The sequence below is a fragment of the Astatotilapia calliptera genome, chromosome 18 (assembly GCF_964374335.1).
Source record: "Astatotilapia calliptera chromosome 18, fAstCal68.1, whole genome shotgun sequence".
Taxonomy (NCBI): domain Eukaryota; kingdom Metazoa; phylum Chordata; class Actinopteri; order Cichliformes; family Cichlidae; genus Astatotilapia; species Astatotilapia calliptera.
Window position 1 is genome coordinate 4,509,873 of NC_137439.1, and position 21,763 is coordinate 4,531,635.

Here is a 21,763-nt window from a genome sequence, read left to right on the forward strand (position 1 = left end):
GTGTATTCAGCGCTGATCGAGCTACCGGTGGGGACGTCACTTACAGTGCTGAACCATTTCCAAGATTTGGTCCATATAGCGGCTTCAAAGAAGACAATTACATTTTCCCCGTGCAACTCTGTACTTCCTATAACTCTTGTGAATTGAGTTTTGCTTGAAGCTAAAGGGGAAAAAAAGGAAAAACAACAAGTAGTTTTGTAGCAGACTTTGATAATGTAAACTTCCATCCTCAGTGAGTTACATAAGAGCGTTCCCTAAACGATAGGCTGAGATTAGACTGCTTTTTAAGAAAGATGGAAGAACATCAAAGCTCGTTAAAGGAAAATTGGTTTCACATGTCTCCAATCAACATAATGAAAAACAAACCGAAGCTTTTAAAATACTCAATATGTAAAGTAACTGTTATTTTTAGCTGTGCTGAAGGCTGCAGGGATGAGTAGCAGTCTTCATGGCTGGAAAACTGGGCCACTAAGTGCGAAGTGATTCATTCCCCATAGAACCCTTTTTCAGCAAAAATGTACGTTTACAGCCTCATACAGTATGTGTATGTATTTGTTTAATATTTGATGTGGTAGAGTTTCTTTTGTGTGTAGTTTGTGTCTGCAACGATTCTTTCCACGTCCTCCAGCATCCTCCCACAGTCCAAACACATGGATGTCAGGTTCATTCCCCCTCTCACCATATGACACCTGGAATAGGCCCCCCCCCCCAGTTTTCTCTTTTTATTTTGTGACAATTCTTTAACCGGTGAAGCTTTTCGTGACTCCGACAGACTAATTTCCCCAAATGCATGTTCAGTTGTCCATATTCTTCTTAGTATGTTTAGCTGATCTTGTGTTTGCGTGGTCGTAAAACTGTGTGCGTTTGGATTTGTCGGTGTAAGAGTACGTGTGTGTGTGCGCATGCAGTCGTTGTGCTTGTGCATCTGCAGTTTGTATGATTTGCTTGTTTCCATGTGTGAGTTAATGCACGTTTGCAAGTTTATAGGATGTGTTTTGCATTACAACGTGTTTGTTTATTGATATTACTGCGCGCATACAGTTGTGAGTGAAATGTGTGCATCCGATAAATGAGTTCACGCTGACGAGTGTGTGTATTTCTGTCAGTGTGCTTGGGTTTAATCATGTGTAATTGTCTTTGTGTGTTTGTTTTGCTGTGTGTGACACGTTGTGAGGCTTTCCCAGGCAAGTCAATACAGCGGGCTAATCGGTTCCCACAATCCCCTGATCTCACTCTGTGTGTCCAGTCTTTCAAATCTAAATAACGTCTTCCGCTGAGCTTGTGCTGGTTGGTTCTCCACAAACGCTTTGCGAGGTGATTGGTCTGCACCGCATGCTGGCAAAGGTTCAAGGTCAATTTGTGGACTTCCTCCTGGCTGCATTCCCCAGAGAGCAGTTTCACAGTAAACACCGGTGTATAGGTGTGCATTGTTTCCATTGTTTGTAACTCACTGTCATCACAGGGAAGCACAGGGAGCACATGGTTTGCAAAAAAATAAACTTTATTCTGAAGTGGCTTAAAAATCAAACACTTTCACCTTTGTGGAAATCATAGATTATCTCTCTGCGGTAAAAATGATTTACTCTCCAACTGCCACCGTCACCTCAAGTAGGGGAAACTTCCAGACAATTTATCCGTCTCACGTTAAGCTCACAACTCGGCTGACAAACACTCAGAGGCTTTCCTCAGCAGCAGTTTAAATGTCACGTCTTGATAAACTGAAGACAAATTCAAAATCACGTGAGCGTGTGACAGTTGCTAAGTCATAAAAAGTATTTCTCACTAACAGTTAATAATTAATCCATCCAGCAGGTTGCTCACACCAAAGACAAAGCAAAACAAAAGGTCTGGAGCTGCCGTCTACGACACATTGCAGGAAATTATCACTATCTGCTGGACACACAATGTCTCTCACAAAGCCGACGTGATAATAAGCATCTGGGCCTGCCCTCCGTCTGTTGTAATCTCCTGCTATCACGGTCAGAGTAAGACGGGGTGCAGGATCAGCCTCACTGTTTATCTTTACTCTTGAGTGATAGCTGTGCGTGAGTATCAGGTGGTGGAAAATTCAAATTCAAGCCACAGAATAATGTTTTCAGCACTGAAGAGAGAATAATTTAGATTTAGTAAGGTTTTGAAACCGCATGCCTGCTTCTGAGGGTTCAAGTACTCATGAATCATGTGCTCGAACAGTTGAGATCAAAATGGGTTCATAAGCCTTCTAGACTTCAGATAAGCGGTGCATGACGCAGCACTTCTGATCCGTTGTTCGGCTTTGTTTCTATTCGCAGTCGTGCAGAACTTTAAAAAATTACCAGTTTTCTTTTCTTTTTGCTTTAACCCGTCATTCGTTTCTTCTCGGCCTGATGTTTAAGGGGGATGGTGTGATGAGCATGTGGGGCTTGTATAAACAAGGGGCAGATAATCCGCTCTACTCGACTGACTGAGGGGACCTGATGATCTGCAGGTGGAGACGACTGAGGGTTGGAGACGAGATTAAAGTACCATTTGGCAGACTGTATCATATTCTGATGATTAGAGGTAGTATCATATATCAACACTGATGTACGGCTGCTGCTTTGCCAGGTCTCTGTTGTATAACAAAGATTTAATCTAAATGTCTCTCCCTGCTAAAATAAAGGTAAATAAATGAAACTCTTCATTTCAGTATAGACCCTGAACACTTTTCTTCAGTTAACAAAGAAACAAAGATGTCAGATGCTAAATGTTATATGAAGACTGCACACGAATCTTCTATCTTAGATCAGTGAATATCAACCAGAGTGAAAAATAGACAGACAGCGGAGCCAAAGGTCACTATATTTAGTCAAAAGAGCGCCCAGTTATCAGCATTCATAAGCTGTATGGATGAACTGAACACCGTCTAATAAAATAGGAAATTTCACATCTCCAAAAGTTAAGCACAAATCTTTTGGGGTGTCTGTAACACAGAGTAAGGCGTGTTATTTGTCAGGTCAAAATTACTTCAAAAGGTTGGGGACGATGGTTGAAAAGATCAGTTATCAAAACAATTGGACCTTCCTTTATATAACTGAGCTCTCTGGAAACTCCTAAAGCTGTTTAAAGTACTTGTTTGTGCAGATGCTATGCTATGGCAGTTTCTGCCCGGATTTCACCTCAGATATATCGGAAACAAGTGTGAAATCTGGGAGCAGATTTGACATGGACCATAACCAGGTGTTTGAGCGGCCTGTCAGCCGTATACTGTCACTAGTGGCTTGGCCAACAAGTAACTGATGCAGGGAAGCAGTGCAGACATCTCGCTGGCAACGATGCCATTAACACCCACCATAACGTTCAGTTCTCTTTAGAGCTTCAGAGTTGACTGAAGGAATACTGTGGTAGGATAGATTCACTGCAAACATTGATGGAGGACTGCAGCTGTTGGAGATGTGCCTGGTCTCAGAACAACTGGTGTAGACGAGGTCAAAGTTCAGCAGCAGCAACACATTGCATGGATTCTTCTAGAAAACAACTGGACTGCTGCTTCCTCGTTTGCAGATACATACGTGTAAAGGCAGGCTTTTCATTTATTCTAGCTATTTGTTAACAGCAGTTGAACGTCAGAGGAATAAATGAAGATGGAAGAAAATAGTGGCGTTTGTTTGCAGGAGCAGCAGCGGGTCATCTTCCAGAGAACATACCAGCAGTTGTGTTGAGCCAAAGTTTTAATGCTCACGAAAAGATAAAGAAAAAGCCTCACAGGCTTTTGCATTGACGGCGCTGATAGAGGGGGTAGCTGTGGTCGAGCACAAGACTCAGTTTGTTGTCGGAGAGGAAGTGGAATCTCCCAAACAAGGCAGCTGCTCATTCCCGACACCGATGGCGTATGAACGCTCCCAGCCCCGAACATATCCTCGCCCCCCCTCCCCAGCTCCCTGCTGGGAGAGTATTAGCCACACATGTCGAGGTTACTCAGGGAAAATACACGCAGGCGATGGATGACTGCTTGAATTCTACTCCCAGAGCTTTCAGGGTGGGAGGTTTGTGTTGGTGTTTTGGCTCTGGCCACGAGGAGGTGTCAGGATTGAGATAACAGCCAGAAAAGAGCATCTCCCTGGATAACTGAGACATGCGTCCAACATGTTTACAGAAGACATTATACGTTGGAGGATGGATAAAGCTCTAAACCTAATGAATCAAAAATGACTAAAAATAGAAGGTTGAATCTCACTATTATATATATTATTTTTAATCTGATAGGATAAGACAGCCTGCAAAAACACCAAAACCATGCACAAAGCACTTCTTATAACATGTGTCTACCCTCAGAAAACCAATTATGACTCAAAGCTATTTCTTTCTCACTATATCCAAACACTTGTACCTCTTTTCTGGTGTAAGGGGGCATCCAACATAATTCTTCAGCAGCTTCTTTCCCACTGTAATTATCCTGCCTGTTCATACCAGTCATACTCGGACACCTCTGAGTGTGTGAGAGAGTTTGTTCAGGTTTAGCTGGACCGAGGGGCTCAGAGGTCTTTCTGGTGTAACAGCTGGGCTTTGATCCGCAGCTCCCAGTCCCAGTCGAGACTCTCAAGCGTTTCCCAGCTCATGTGTTGACATTAGCTCGGCGAGGCCCCGCTTCCTTTCATGTCAATGTGGTGATAGAAAATTAGTGTAACTGCAGATTTGTACAGGTGTCTCACTTTTCCTAATTTTGGCTGGTGGTTTTGTGTTGATGTGGTTTTGAAAGCTTTTACGAGCTGAAATTCTCTGACTGCTTCAACAGAACTTTCTTTGTAATTTGACGTAGTTTTGTGTTATCTGAACCATTGGTTGGATCCTGAAGAAAAGTTAATTAGAAGAAACTGATGCACTACATGTCTTTATGTAGTCTGCAACAGACCAGGAACACATGTTGTGCTCTTATCAGGTACTGATGCTCTGTTATCAAATCACGAGTTCGTTTTAAAGAGCTCAGAACTCTTATCACTCGTTGCATACAGACCACCTTTATTGCTAGACCAGTGTGTTTGGCTTCAGTTGTGACCCTGATGAACGCCACAAGATGAAACGCAGTAATGTTCTATGTACTGTAAATAATGCTGGCGTTTTAACCTGTTAATGATGTGTTTAAACTTGTTCCTAGCAATGAAGAATTATTCGTTTCTAAAGTATGACTGATGGGCAGAATCATTTACAGTAACAGTAACATCTTTTTCGACCGTTTCCTCTTTTGTTCTCTTTCCTCATTGAAGTTGAGCTTTACTGCTTTGGATGTCCTTTAATTGGCGATGATGAGCTTGTGATTTATTTGTGATTATTGGCGGTATAAGGAGACTCTACAGGTGTGGAATAATTTCAGCTGAAAGGCTTGTACATCAGCATGTGAAGTGATTTTTTTGTTTGTTTGCATTGAGTCATGTGTTTGGAAGACTTTACATGTAATCACCAAATGTCTGTTACATGTTTGGCCTGAACACTTTTCCTCTCTTCCGTGCACGTTGGAATTGTGTGCAGCCGTCTGAGAAACCTCTGCTCTGCCTACTTGATCTAATCTAGTAAAAATATGCATTATACACTTAACTTTTGTGGTATTGCTGTTTTAAAAACATTACCTTCTTGACCATTTCCCCTTTAACCAGCCCACCTTATATCAGTTACTGAAGCTTTGTGCAGCGTGGTACGTGCTTCTTGAGTGTTTGCTAGTTTTATTAGCCTTTAACTCTGTGTGGTTTTCATCCATTAACAGATGCAACTTTAGGTCCTTAATTTCTTCATTCCTTTGTAAAGTACCAATGAGATCTTTGATGTTCAAAGTTCAGGCAATCAGTGGTGATGAATGACGGAGAGGAGGTGAAGCGGAGTCTTTTGGCCCAGATCCCTTGTTTAGAAATAGGGGTGTGTGTGTGTGTGTGTGTGTGTGTGTGTGTGTGTGTGTGTGTGTGTGTGTGTGTGTGTGTGTGTGTGTGTGTGTTCATGTAGGGATAGAGTTCAGGGAGGAGGAGATGCAGAGAAGATTAAGAGGGGTGGGAGAGAAAGGATAAGATGTGTGCTGGATGCCTCTTTTTCTTCTCTCAGCAGAGAGAGGATGGACAAACAAAATGAATGTATGTGTGTATTTGGGGGTGGGATGGGGGGTGTCTTTAGAGGTAAAAGAGCCTTGAAAAGTGTGCCAGTGGGTGGAAGGAGACCCTCCTTTTGCTTTCTACATCCAAACTTGGTGCGAGCATCAGATTCCCGTGCTGGTGCACACCAGGAATGTCCATATGTCCCGGGCTGGTAAACAGCACACTCCTTCTCTTTGTGCGTGTTACAATGGAGCACCTTCCTTTGTTCGGTTCTTTTCTGGAGCACCAAAGAATCCGACGCCGCTGTCTGCCCAGCCTCTGTTTAGAGCTCTCATTTGTGTTTTGCCTTTGTTTCACTCGCTTAATTTCGCTTTCACTTAGGTTCAGGAATCGTGAGGGTCATGGTTTGGGGTTAAAATGTGTTCATTCATAACACGAACCCAACCCGGTAAATGATAATTTTAAAAAACAGAAAGGGGATATAGATACATGGTGCGATGGGAGAGAGGCTGATTTATACATCATGATCATTGGTAACAGGCCTGGTTAAATATAATGTGAGAACAACGGTACACTCTTGGTCCTCATGTATTCTGAGGCCTGTAAACGATCTTCTGATGAAGATATCAAAATGGATTTTTATCTTCATGTGGAGACGACTTCTTTCAACACAACCGTGAGAGGAAAAGTTCATTCAGACGGTTAAACAGGAGGAGAACATTCAGGTGGTCAGCAAAAGCAGAAAAGCATCTTAAACACTTAAGGTTTAAACTCTTGGGACCTTCCTCTTCTCCCTCTTACCTTTTGTTCGGTCATTTAAGCAGGTCTGAATAATACGGCAGACAAAACCAAAGAAGCAAGGAATGCAAAAACTAGCAACTAAAACAAAGACGAAATTGAGGACTTCATATAACAACGGTTTCATTCATAATTTGCCAAACAAAGTAAAGAATGATGAGCAGTTTCTCTGTAAGACTTCTTATGACCAAATTGGGATCAGAAGAGAAATTCCTTTTCGAGTCCCTCTGACTGCCACATTTATATCTCACCAGGAGATCCCAGGACCGTTTGAACTGTGCCGCTTCCCTCCGCACAGACGAGCGGTCAGGGGTTTAGAACAACACGCAGCACCCCTCTGATCTGTTGCTGACACTGCAACGCTGAGCTTTACTCTGTGTGTGCACGTTTTACTCCAGTCATTCATTCATCTGCTAACATTTTCCCACCCAGGTGCCCCTCTCTGCTGCACCAGGGCAGCTCTGTCTGAGTGAGGGCCCATGGGTCAAAGGTCACATGTATGTCTAGCTCGGAGAGAGGAGGGGCCTCTCAGTGAAGTGCAGAGCTTGTTTTTGCCATTAGCATTAGCCTGCCACGCTAATGAACAACAGCGCATGTGGCTATGCGATTAGGAGGGAATCCACTCGAAGGGCCCCTCGATTCTGTAGCTCAGTCGTATTTCAGGGAGGCTGGTTTCTAGTCTGAAACTGTCCTATCAAACAAACGAATCCATCAATGATCTGCACTGTCTGAACTAAAGCTTTTCTTGATGTGAAGCTATTATTTTTAAAGGTTTCCAAAGCCAAAAGAACGATTCAAACAAAGTTTCAACCGTCTAAACATGCAGTTAAGAATCAGACCTCCTCTTGTAAATTCCACAGATTCCCTGCTAATCCTCCACAAACACAAAAGAATAGGGGAATTCTAGTCATTTCATATCTAGCTGTTAACCCTAAGGAGAAACGCTGTAGAAACCAGTGGCAGTAAACTTGACTGGTCAGCAGGTATTAAAGTCCTCTCAGGAACTCCTCGCTAAAAAGCATCAATAAACATGCAGCTTTACTGGCCTCCTGGGTGACGGCAGGTGGAGACCTCTGAAACTAAACACTGCACAGCTTACCGTGTTTTCATGAAAGCAGAGACTCTGCTTTTGGTCAGAGAAAGGTCATGCCGTGGCAACATGAAAGCCTGTGTCTTTAGCAAAGGACAAAATATACCAACAGCACCACCTCTGAAATAGTCTATTTAAATACTGTCATAAAGTTACGTTTCTCTGTCTCCCTGAGATTTCTAGAGTGCTGTACAAAAAAAACCAGACGCAGAAGTGGATCCCATTACTCAGTTAGCATTGTTGTGTAGAGTCACAAGATTGGATTGATCTGAAACCTAAAAGCGAAATAATTTAAAAGGAGAGAGTTCTAATGTTTTTAGGTTACATGAAGCAGTTTCTTGGGTTTTAATTCAGTTATTTAGATGATTCTGTTATGCAGTAATAGCATAGGTGTGGTTAGGATCTGTTGAGGGTCAACAACAAATTAAGATGCCCTTTGCTTTGTAAATTATCAGTTTAAAAAAAGAAATGTAGTAGGTTGTATATAATGGTCCCATTCATGCAATATCATTGATGACAGAAAATCACTGATTAATTGTTTAGAGACAAATGTATAAATGTCATATTTTGATTCAGAGTCTTCAGCAAACTTTTCTTCTTCCTCTGCAGGGCGACCGGGTGTGGTTACGGGAGGATGAGCAGTTCCTTCCCAGCACCGTGTCCTCTTGCTCCGGAGGTGTTGTTGTCTTTGCCACTGACTATGGCCAGGTAAGAACAACTATAGCAGGTAACACTCGAGTAACTCTACTGACTGTTAGTGCCAAATAATGAGCTTCTCTTAGCAGACATACATGTTCATTATGGAAGTAAAAGTTTAGCTGGACCTCTTTATATCACCTAGCTGTTAAAATGAAGTCTGTGCCTTTTAGGCTATAAGGTGAGACTTCCTTAGCAGTGGTGGTTCCCTGCTACTCTGATTTGCATTGGTGTATGTCACATGTTATGTCAAAGATTGGCCCGGAGATCCAGTGTTTAAACACGAGTTAGATGACCTATGTAGTACTTTTAAAATATGAAGTAAGAGGTGTAAAGTGCATCGAGGGAGCAAAAACTCACAGAACACAACAGGTAGAATGACCTTTTTGGCCCAATTTGCTTAAACTTAACATTAAATTTGGATGTAGTAAAATAGCACATCCTTAAAAAGCAGGTATAGTCCAAGGTTAAATTTTGGATTCTGAGGGTTACATTTCTTTGAGTGTCCTTCCATCCTACTGGGACAAAACATTAAGTCTATATGCCTGTTTGCTTAGCAGACAAGAAGCATTCCCATCTTTCCCACACCTGTTCTGTTGCTGATAAGAAAGCCCAGGCTTAGCGAGATCTTCCCATAATTTGGGATAAGCTCAAAATCCCTAAACTCCATATGGCTCTGCATAACATCTTTGATCCACATGTTTTCAAAACAGTGGATATGGAGGATGTAGGGCAGATGGAACTGGGTTTACATTGTTTTGGGTTGATTATTAAGAATTAACATGCCTCAATCAATCAAGGAGGTTTTGACGTTAGATTTGAAAACATCTTCTGTGAGCTGTTTTGTTCCATAGATTTGGACTGAAGTGTCACGAGTACCCAAAAAGTTGGTTTCTGCACACAATGGTGGTCTATTGACTCCAAACATTAAAGTAATCACTTTAAAGACAGCCAAAGGTGCCAGCATCATGTGGTGTCAACAAACCAGAGCACATGTAAGAGCAGCATTTGGCTGGCTTCCTGTAGATAGTCACACCTCTGTTCTCATCTGGATTGCTGGGTGTCTAACCAACTTTCTGTTGCGTTTCTTTATATAGGCAGATCGAAACAAAAAGTAGACCCTAATATTATTTTCATTGTTTGTAGTATTAGTTGGGATGGGATACATTTGTTAATGTGAAGGTACCTTTTAGGACAGGAGTGTCGAACTCCAGGCCTCGAGGGCCGGTGTCCTGCAGGTTTTAGATCTCACCCTGGGTCAACACACCTGAATCAAATGGTTAGTTCATTAGCAGGCATCTGGAGAAGTTCAAGACATGTTGAGGAGGTAATTTAGCCATTTGAATCAGCTGTGTTGAATCAAGGACACATCTAAAACCTGCAGGGCACCAGCCCTCGAGGCCTGGAGTTCGACACCTGTGTTTTAGGATGTTGCGTTGGCAGATGAATGAATTTAATTGTATGATTGTTTGAGTAACTGAACTACAGCTTGCAAACTGAGACAACTTCTTATGGCTGATGTCCACATGTTGGTGTGGAGACATCGGTCACGCCACTATTTGGAACACTTAGACTTTACTCCATTTCCCTAATGCCAAATTTGGCAACTGATCATTACCCAATCCACATTGCACCAGACACCAACAGCCCATCCTGCAGGAAGTTGGTCTACAGGAGCTCAGACCCATGCAGCTTATTTGGGGTCGGCTTTTCTCCACCTTTGAGCCCCTCCAGATTGTGTGGGGCCGTGGCATGGCATGGTATCTTGTTCATGCGTGAGGGAAGAGCCAAGTGGGAGACTGATAGGTGGACTGGTGCAATATCAACAGTGATAAAGAGATAAGGTGAGGAGCTTGATCATAGCCAGTTGTGGTGGTTCGGATAATTGACATTGCGTCAGTGATAACTAACTTGACGTGAACTTTCTGTCTTCTGTTAGCTGAATCGTTGACCAGGTAGTTCAGGTATGTCAGCTTTTTTTCAAGAAGGTTCTCGTCCCTCGGACACGCTTAAACTGAAACTGCTTACAGTCTTTCTACACTAGTAGTTCTAACCAGAACCAGCAGCAGGAGAAGAACTAAATGATTTGTCATTTCACTGAACTCACGCAAGTGTGGGGAAGTGAAACTGCAAAAAAAACCTGAATCTGGAGAAAAAAAAGTGCTTAAGAAAAAGGAAAAAAGGTGGTCTTGTCTAAACTAAACCCTAACAAGCCAAACCGTGGGTCACAGAGTCATTATAGAGGAACCTTTTTAGGAATTGAAAGAGTCCAGGATGTTTAATATCTGCAATCTTCCACATGTTTGTGCTTCAGTGAGTTCCACTGCCACCTATTCTCCTGTTCAACCAAAGCCTTTAAAATCAGGCCAACAAACAATAACCTGTGCAAGCTGTTTGGGTGGATTTACTCTGCACTACCCTCCTGTGCTGACAGCTTTAACAAAGACTTCCTGTGTAGCCAGTGAGCAGCAGAGGGTCACTACCAGAGGACAGCCGCTAAATGTGAGTGCTGAGGGATTTAGGGTCATGTTGAGCTGAAGTATTGTCCTGAAGATTTACTGGCAGATTAAGGCATTCTTATCTCCTGGCCTCTGCTCGTTCAGAGAGTCTGTTAGACCTGCCGTCCACTGAAGCTAATGACTCTCCTCACCACAGTAAAAAATGTCAACTAGAGGATGGAGGGGTCCGTCTCTCTTTACATCTGTCGCCTCAGGAGTCCACGTGAACTTGGCGTTCTTAAAACTTGTAATGTGTTTCCAGCAGGTCAAAGTTTTCTCTTACTGAGTGAAAAATCTCTGCTTTTCCACATCTACATGATAAATTAGCTCGAAACCTTAACAAAGCTATCCGTGGATCAGACAGATCCTACAGATATAGGAGACACTTTGGTTTGTTATTTGTTTTTTGTAGTGCCACCATTCATGCTCCCCTCAGGATGAGTTGTAATGGTTTTATATCCAAGTAACTCGAAATCTTTTCTTCCCTCTTACAAGCCATTTTTCATTATTCCAAGTAATAAATTTCAGCCCGTAGCATGCTAACTGACTCGCTGCTTTGGAGCCTCACAGTTCAAACAAATTATGCTTTGTGGTGATAAAGTTGTCTTTGTTAATAAAGTTTTCCTCGTATTACTCATCTTACCTGTACCTTCACTTCCTGTACCTGTTTCTTCTCTTGTGTCTTTCTCTTATTTTTTTTTTCCAATACATCCATCTCTGTTGTCCATTTAATTTTTCTTTATTTTTTAAAATTAAATTCTTTTTTAAATTGTTTTATTTTAATTCTCTAATCATTTGATAATTTAACTTGTTTGGGTTTTATTTTCTCTCATTTATTTTTGGGATTCGTTTTTTTTTTAAATGTTAAATGACTCTTTAATCCTTATTTTTCCTTCGATCTCTTCATTATTCCTTGGGTTCCCACCTGTTTCTTATTTTTCTCTCTTCCATCCTTGTCTTTTTTCTATATTTTCTTGTTATTCATCTTTTTGATTTCCTTTTATTTCTGCTTTTCATATTACTCGTCTTATATCTCCTCTTTCTCATATAGTTTATTTTTCTCTCAGCTCCTTCAGTTGCTGTAAACAGCTGTGATAATCTTATTGAGGATCGTGTGTTGAACGGTTTCTTTTTGATAAGCTCAGAGTTAAGAACATAAAGGCACTACACTCTGCTCAAGAGCCTCAACAATACTAGTAATGGTTACTTATAATCGCTTACTGCACACCACAAACTAGTGTGACTAGCATCAGGAGTGGCCTTCTGTTCCGTCGGCTCTCCTGTAACTAAAAAAAGTGCCTTAAAACAGTATGTGACTGCAGTGTGTGCCCTTGAGCAAGACATCGTACCTCCTTTGTATCATTAAGCGAGTGCTGAAGTCGTGATACAAACAAGTGTGTTTGCATGCATGTCCATTGTCCTTTTGTGCATTTGTGTGAACTCATTCTAATTCATAGATTTAAATATGAAGGTGTGTGTTCGTGTGTGTCTGCCAGTTGTCTGTTGTGTGTAACTGGAGATGAAGGTCACCTGTTCAGCTTCAGCGCAAATGCTGCTCCTTGTGAGGAAATCCAAAGCTGACGAGTCAGAAACACGTTACTGCAACACTGTTAACATCACAGTGGCTACAGAGTGAACGCTGTGGGCTCATAAGTTACTGAAGTGCTTCACTAGTACAAGTACAACGCTGCACGCTTTCTGATGGTTTTTAAGGCTTAAAGAATAAAAGTGTGTTATTGGAGTGGAGTTGTATTTAATTATTATTATTATTTCCCAAAATTAGCCAAATATAAAATTAGCCCAACCTGTTGCTTACAGCACTGTGCACATGTGTACACGTGTCATTTATTCCTATTGCACATGGTCAAACAACAATCTTTGAATGTTTCTTTCTCCTTTTTTTGAAGTAATGCAAAGACAAGCGTTTAATTTTCTGTCAGCGTTTAAGCACCCTGCTGCTAAATGTGTCCTTTTTCTGTTACTTCGGTGTCACTTACACTTAGTGACAAACAACAAACTATTGAACTAATTGGAATTAGTGTGTTCAGCCTGAGTGTAATCTAGCTGCTAAAGCCATTAAATCTGATGAGCTCTTAATCCTGAGGATAAATTTGGTGACACCAGACTCGGGATAAAATTCAAACTTTTATTCCTTCTACCCAGAAAGAATAATGAAGCTTTGAGTGGCCTTCAGTGGTTAAAGTGCTGTTAAATGTTAGAGAGAGAGAGAGTGTGTGTGTGTGTGTGTGTGTGTGTGTGTGTGTGTGTGTGTGTGTGTGTGTGGGGACACCTTTCTGTCAGAGGTTGCAGAGTTCCTCTCGTCTTGCTCGGGTTTCAGTGTTTTTGACGGTGCAGACAGTCTCCTCCTCCTTCACTGACTGCAGGACAATACAGGAGGAGATGAATGGTGATTCAAAGAGCAGCTGCTGCTTTTGATGATGATGAAAGGTGGGGGAGTGAAGCTGGAGGAGAGTGGATGGTTACCTGTTCAACTCGCTGACAGAGCGAGGGACAGCGAGGGGCCGGAGGGCTCAGTTTTCCCTCCTAACAACACATAATGAAGAGTTTCATTTCCCCTCTCCTGACAAACTGATTACTGGCACGAAAAGTCAGAGTGATTATTAAATGTTACTGAAGTAATTAGCCGCCTGCAGCCTTTTGGTGTCTGTTAACACACAGACTCAGTCTGATGTTCAGACATTTTAGGTCCTAATGCTGTTTCATTAAGGCTTTTGTTAACCCACACCTGTTCTAATAGGTGTGGGTGCAAAAACAATATAAATACTAGCAGCATAGAACTAGCTGAACTAGCTCTGGGCTAGCTGTTATCTCGGACATTTGGCGGGCACGTCTCCACTCCCCCTGATTTAAAAATTTGTAGATTAAACATCCAAGAAGCAAAATCACCTGAGAGGATTTGTCAGACTCCCCATGGAGACTACATGCAGTAGTATCAAACAACTATAAACACCACAGTGGAAATTCCCTGTTTTATAAACTGAAGCTAAAGATAAGAAGCAGATAAAGGCTTTTAAATTGTTTTTAGTCTGGGAATTACACCTTTGACTCATATCCTTTCATCGTGGTAATTACAGCCATGTGGCTCGCCAAACTGATAGAAAAAAGTAGGAAAATTTCACATAAGCAAAAAATAGAGAAAAAGTAAGTACTAAAGGCTATATTATAAACATATAGCCAGGATAAAATGATTCAGAAGCCCCTTGTTTTGCTTTATGAAAAGATATTGGCAATATTTCAAGTAAAAAAAGTAGCAAATTAAAAAAAAAAATTATTGGGGTCATTTGAGACTTTCAGAGCGAGCTACTAGCTGATAATCTGACGAAATCTGCACTTCTCTTAGAGAACAGGCCATGGAATAAGTATCACCGTGATGGACCAGTCGAAGGGAAAATCCTTCGCTGCTAATTTTAAGTTCCTCTCTAATTGCCTGAACGTAAAGTGAATTCACTTTCCGGATCCATCTAAGCAAAAACAACAGAGTTTATCCGGTTTGATCCAGGAATAGAGCCTGTTGATCCAGGAGTACAGCAGTGACCCCACCCCTGCATCCTCCTCGCGTGCAGTGATGCTGTGTAATGGCTTTGTTTCACTGAGATTTACTCCTGTTAGCATCTGTCACTATAGGCTTAGCGCTCGGGCCCCCGTGGCTTTGTTTTCAAGGCGTGGACCTCCACGAAGACAACTGAACCAATTAGAAATCTAATTGGGTCATTGTGGATGAACAATCTGTGCTCTCCTAGTGCTACAACCATAGAATACTGTTCATAACATAAGAGGTTGCCATTTTCCATCCAGGACGGAACCTCTAAAAGGAAAATAAGGAAAGAGATGGTATTTAGAGCCATATATATATGCTCAAGGTTTTTGGGGTGTTAAAAGGTGGATTTTTTCTAACTTCATTGTGTAACATCCTAGTTGAAATAAGTACAAAGTGAAAAGGTGAAGGTGAAGTTGTTACCTGACAGATAAAGGTGTGTAAAAAGTAAATACCTGCCCTTAAGGTTCAGGGCTCGCATGTTTGACTGCTGGCTATAAACAGTGTTTACATTGGACTAGTCTAACAAGACTGTTCACCGTACAACAGTTTGCCTCATAGGGAAAAGCAAATAGTTTGAAATGGCATTCATATACGCATCTTTCTTTCTGGGGTTTCCCAATTCCTTTACTTTGGGATAGCGATGCCTTTTATTGTACACATAAAAGTTAAAAAGCCCAAAGCCCATGCCAAACTGACGTATACCGAGTGTTGAGCTAGTTTAGTCAACATCCTTGAGCAACTCCCTCATCTGAGGCAGTCAGCATTTTAATGTGGCCGAGTAAAGAAGCTCTTGTTTTCTCAGATGTTTGCTGTCAGACAACAAAAACGAAGGGAAACAGCCACATCCCGTTATGACCCATAGAGAGTAGAGCTCTGCACTCCTAAAATCCTGATCTTACGACTGTGATTGTGATCTGACAAACTCACCATTCACACGAGTTATGATCTCTTGGAAAGTTACAGAATGACGAGGCTCAACCTAAACCTTTCTGCCCCGGGAATGATTCTTAAAACTTGGAAATGAGTTCATATTTGTACCTTTACTGTTCTCTCATGTTGAAGTCAGTTTGAATTAGTTTTTGTTGGAGGCCTGAAATAAAGTTTGTTTAACGCAGACCTTTAGACATGAATTCTGAAGCTGCTGTTTGTCACAGAAAAACGTTTTGCTAAGAAGTGGCTAAATTAAATTACTCAGGTTTTTGGGGAAATTTAACATCATGCAAAACACACTAAGGATGCTTCATACATTTATAGCCCAACATTAGTGCTGAACTTATTATGATTAGTGTTGACATTTTGTAAAGATCATCTTGAACAAACCTGACAGACTTCAAGACGACACCAACAGATGAATAACTGAGAAACTTAAAGACAGGAGCGCTATAGCTGAGGGTTTCATATATAGTTTGAAAACAGGTGCTACAGGAATGTATGGGGGGATGTCAGAGACATGTCGAAGTTAGTAAAATAGAAGTCATGGAAACTGCAAGTGAGGTGACTACAGAAGTGTAAACCTCTTTCAGTTTAGCTTTCGTTACCAGAAGTCAAAGTATTTTGACTTATGTGGTGTTCTGACCTGGAGTAATGAACCCGTCTGAACATGCCGGCAGGTTTTGAACGGCTCTTGGACTCGATCACGTTTCATCCATCTAAAGGAAAAACACATTTGAGAGATGAACTGAATCCCCTGAAGCGTCACCGAGAGAGGAATGTGAGAAATGAAGCCTGGCAGGATGCTGAAGGGCAGTTTTGGTGTTAATGTGTGTGTGGGGGTGGGGGGTCAGATGTGATCGACTCCTCAGACAGAGACTTGTTTTCTTCTGGAAGAGTCCCTCGGCCTCAGCGGGTCACCGAATGGCTTCAGGGCCCCTCTGCTGTTTGAGTTTGTGTGTGTGGATACGCTGAGATGGCTGGTTCATAAGGGTCTCATTTTTATTCTTGGTAACAATAGTTTATGTGGACAAAAGAAAGAATTTAAAGTACACGGCATCTTTGTAACGTCTTTCTGTAATTTTCTGTTACGTTGTTTTTCAAATTTTCAAATGATGGAATATTCACTTCATTATTTATGTTTTTTCCAGCCTATTGAAACCACAAGCCAACTTTTTCCTCTTTTGGTATCCTATAAGCTACGGCTTTACCATTTCCCAGAATGACCTTTGGAGTGGTGATTGTTTTAATGTGGTGAATATGCAAACTCTAGCTCGTCTCTAAAGCCGTTTTCACATGAAGTCAGCACTCCCTGAATGTTTTTAGGATTTTTAGGCTTTGGGCTTCATGTAATTCCAAAGTGTACGGTGAAGATAAGGTCTGAAGCAGTTAAAGCACCAGCTACACCTGTAGTGTAAACAGTTTTAATGCTTGACCAACATTTTTGAGCTTGTGAAATAAAAGTTCTTCTTTGTACTGCAAGTTTTGTTGTAGCCTTAAAGTTCTTGTTGATTAACCAGCAGAACCACATGTGAGAATGGAAACATTTTTACATTAGCTGGTCTTTAATGTGCCGGCTTGTTCTTGTGTGAAATGTGTTGAAGTCCAGTATTCACTCTTTTTTTTTTTTTTAGCTCATATATTGGTCGGTAACATCTTGAGCTTTTACTGCTAAATGTCTCATTATGTTCAGCACTTTGTTTCCAGTAGAGGCCGTTGTTGGAAGAGAGGATGATAAAATGTGCTGTAATGCTCTGTATCCCGAAGTTCTGCAATAACTGAAATGCTGCATTATTTCACCTCGTGTGTCATTGCTAAAGGTTACTGAAATATCTGGGAAATGCCCCGTTCATGCGTGTTGCTGAAAATACTTCGTGGTTTGGTTGTTTGGAGAAAAGGCTGAGACAGCAGAGGGTTTGGCTGCTCTGCATTTTCCATCCCAAAGCCAACTAGACTTAAAGTCAGATGGCGTAATACCTCACTGATGAATTTATAGCAGTTAAATAAAAGCGATTACCAACAGAGTCCAGCAGTGAGGACAGTTTTCTACTTCAGAATCTGATAGTTGTCTTCTGAAAGATGCCCAGACCTTCCTGCAGTGATGGGTCATTATTTTGAGCACATCTCCCTTGGTGATCCTGCAGGCTGCAACTCCCTGCAGAGCAGTGATAATTGGAGGTCTGCCCTAAATTAACCTCTCTGTCTCTTGCTTTTCACAACTGGACCATCGTGTGGCCTTAAACAGTTGGCACTACTGACCGACTGTAGAAAGCTGCTTAGAAGAATGGCCTCTTTGTCGAAATGCTGAAGAGATTTAAGCCTGTTGCATGGTTGAAACTCTAGATTTGTTCCTTCTGTGTTTACTTTTCTATTTGGATTTCATTTTTATTACAAATAATTCCAGAAGACTAATTGGAGGTGAAAAAAGTTAATAAATATAATATTTTAATACAGAAATGGTCAAAAATAGTATATGGTTAATAGGAGAACCTTTTAACGGATTAGTCCTACAGGCACGGACGGCTTTGGACCCAATGGCTTGGATGAAATGTCCTTTCTTTCTGATACTGCTATCAACATTGTGACTTCTGCATGATGTTCAGACTCAAGTTTGTGGTCTGACCATGAAGGCCAAATCAATTTTTAAGGAAAGATACTTTACCAAAGAACACGGATGAGAAATTGTGGCTTTCCAACAAGCAGAAGTCATGACATCACACGTTACATGTTTCAGCGCTCAAATGTCCGCTTAGTCTTCGTCTCTCTTCGCTATAACAGACAGGTGTGTCTCCGGCTTATTTGCATGCATAAATTCACATTCTGAACAACAAATCTCCACGAGAAGCCTTTGTGGTGGTTGAGGCCTGATGTCCTTAACTACAGTGTAAACATGCATCAGATCTCAACAAACTGAGTCTGTTTGGATTTTGCACAGTTAGTTCAACCAAATAATAATAATAATAATAATAATAATAATAATAATAATAATAATAATAATAATAATAATGAAATAAATGGATGGTGGGTTGATCTGTGCACCAATCCTTTAAGGATTTGATTAGCTTGAGTTCTTCAGAGTTAAATGTAGTGTTTGATCAGGCTTTTAAGGCTGTCTGATGATGGAAACCAACAATTTATACATTTATGCAAAGAGTGAACTTAATTTGCCCTCCAAACTGAATCACAAGCAAGATAGAAAGTTGGCTTTTATCTCAGTAATAGTTTTATGAAACACACAGAAGACTGAACATAAGGTGGAAGTAATACAAGTTTAGAAAACTTTGGTAATTAAATGACAGACTGAGTTTCATAATGGTTTGAAAATGCAGTGGGGTATTTAACAGCTATCACTAGTTTTGACGAGACGTTGCAGGACGAGAGTTTAGTCTCGAGAAGCTGTTCGGCCTTGTCCTCAGACACATGATAAGAAGACATCTACTGATGGCTGCCCTTGTCCAGCTCCAGATTTCATGTAGTCTACAGGCTCAGGGTCAGGTTTATCACAACAAGCCTTGAATTATAAGCTGTGAGGAATTACAATACTTTTACATGAAACCTTCCAGTTAAATGCTGCCACCTGCAAAATAATAGCAGCTTAATGGAGGTGTATTTTCAGCTGGAGGTCTAAAACAAATCTAAGGTTTTCATTTGTTTCTTTGTAGTTTTTCTTTTGATTCACAAAAAAACTAAAGATCCATCTTGTTCAGTATTCTTGTGCACTTTCTCTTTATGCAAAATAAAAGCACCTGTTTTCAAAAGAAGCAGGGATATCTGACCACTGTGACATTTCTTAAACCCTTCAAGAGATTCTCGCCTTGACAGCCATCTCAAAATGTCTCAAGGCATTTAAAAAAACATTTTTAAAGGAGGTATTTTGAAACATTATCTATATTGACCTTTCAATGGAGCATAGAGACTGCATGCACTGAATCAGCAGTCAGTTCTGATAAATGGCTTGCAGCTTTGTCCCTAAATAAAATGTAAACTGCTTTTTCCCCTGGGAGGTAGATTTCTACCATCATCTTAGCTCTTGTGTAATTCACTCATAGATTTTCAGTGTGCTGTGTCTCTCTCATAGTCTGTGCCTCTGGTATTCCTACTTCTCTACCGTTTTCTGAAGTTGTATCTTGCATGCATTGTGTCCTGTCTTCACTAGAATTCATAATCAGTGGGTTTTTGACACCTTTAACCTTTAACATGTGGAAATTCTACATCAAATATATTGTGTTTGCCTGTAACCACCAAACTTTGCATCTCATCCTTTGAGTAACATAAGATCAAAGTTGTCAGACAGAATACTATTCATTGTAAAAGCATACAGTTATTATGGTTTACTTTTGACATCCATAATATCTGCAATTTGTAGAAAAAGAAGTTGTGTTAAGCTGGACACATCGATATTTCCTGTCATGGTTCAGTCATTTTTCTCAGCTGTTTTCTGTTACGCTTCATCATGACTGAGACATGAAACTATGCACCACAACAATGTTTGCTATGTGTTCTTGGAATTTCATGTTTTTTCTCATTCTAGTTTATCCCTGATAAACGCACGTGAATGCAATTTAATTCTAGAACTTTAATTATGTTGAGTTTCAAAGTAAAAGGGGGAAATGCCGTCGGCTTTGTTCGATACATCTGGGTTTTCAGAAGTCTGAGCTTTTTAACATTTCTCAGAAACTGCTGTGGTCTGGTGCTCTTGCCTTTATCTGTTCTCGTCTGGCTCATTCTCTCACAAAAGAGCCAAACCGAATGAAATTCAAATCTAAAAATGCACTTGTAAAACTTGTGGTAGAAAACTGGCAGCCTGATGTCCACATCTGGCCTTAAACCAGAAACTAAATGACCTGTGACCAGATCAGACTTTAAGAGGAAGTTGACATGGACCAATTCTGCTATAAAACAGCATCTCAGGAAACTGCTCTGCTGTAGGAATAAATGATTTCCTGTGATTTTTAACATGATTGCCTCTTAGGGGATATATCGCCCCTAAAGTTGGGGAAATAAAGTCTGAGTAAGATGAGGGTTGATTTTATTAATTCTACTTCAAAGATTTCCTGCAGTAGTTCTTTGATCCTCTGCTTTTAGAATGTCAATGTGGATTCATGTGATTATCATTTACGTAGTTTACATATGGACTTTTTCCATTTTCTGACCCAGGTGTACACCTACAAGCAGAATACCCTCACCAGGCAGAAAGTGCAACCCATGCACCGTAGCAGCATCAGAGGGGTGGAGGACATGGCGAGCCTTGAGGACCTTCACGAGGGCGCCATCATGCACAACCTGTACCTGCGCTATAAACAGAAGTACATCTATGTAAGTTTCCTCCAAGCAATACTTGATGAGAACAACACAGTGATTGATTTTTTTTTTTGTCCCTGGTGAAAATCCTACATATTAATATGAAGACTGACCATGAATTGAAGCTCAGCTGATCTGCACAACAGCTGACGGTTCCACTAATGCCCTTCAATGCAAGTCTTATTAGTCTCACCTAGCATAATCTGTGCAGGGGGTCTGGCTGCTTCTGGGATTCCAAGAGTGCGAAGGAGTTCTCTCCACATCCACATCAGCATGCTAAAGGGCAGGGAGGTTTTAAGCACACAGCTATTCCATCAAATAAAAATTACCACAGATGGAAATAATAATCTTCTTTTGAGTATGGTGGTCCTGACTGAGCTTCAACAGTTCATCAACATGTGGTTTACTTGCTAAATATTGCTGAATTTGCAGTTTCAGTCCCTGGGATAACTCGGCAGAAGTAATATGAGGCAGGTTACAAAAAACAAAATCTGAACCACTAGCATCAAAAACCAGAACCAATCTGAAGTCCATCAGCGCTATCAGTGCTTGCGTTGACAGCTTGGTTTGTCAAGGTACATTACCTTCATCCATCAGCTCTGCAGCATTCTCCCATGAATATCTTGAGTTGCTCAAACATTGCACAACAGCAGGGATAACCATCTAGAAACGAGCAGGTGAAAGAGATGGTTGGGTCAGAGAGCTTTCCTCTGCTTTAAATCAGTGCCAGGAAATGGGGACGTGAGAGAGCTATTGTATCTTTCTGGAGCTTCTTACTGGTCTGTACATGACTGTAGGATTAATTGACAGTGCAATCAAAGCATATCCCTACATGGATCTTTGGCTCCTCTGGGAT

The 21,763-nt window shown here is 41.1% G+C and overlaps 1 protein-coding gene across 1 annotated transcript in view; it reads left to right on the top strand.

The window, feature by feature from the left end:
- Positions 1-21,763, top strand: part of myo10 (myosin X) — a 122,155-nt gene that overhangs the window by 31,063 nt on the left and 69,329 nt on the right. Inside the window, exons 2-3 of the mRNA XM_026149129.2 lie at positions 8,533-8,631; positions 20,764-20,922. Coding sequence (XP_026004914.2) covers positions 8,533-8,631; positions 20,764-20,922 — 258 coding nt within the window. The remainder of the gene's footprint in view (positions 1-8,532; positions 8,632-20,763; positions 20,923-21,763) is intronic.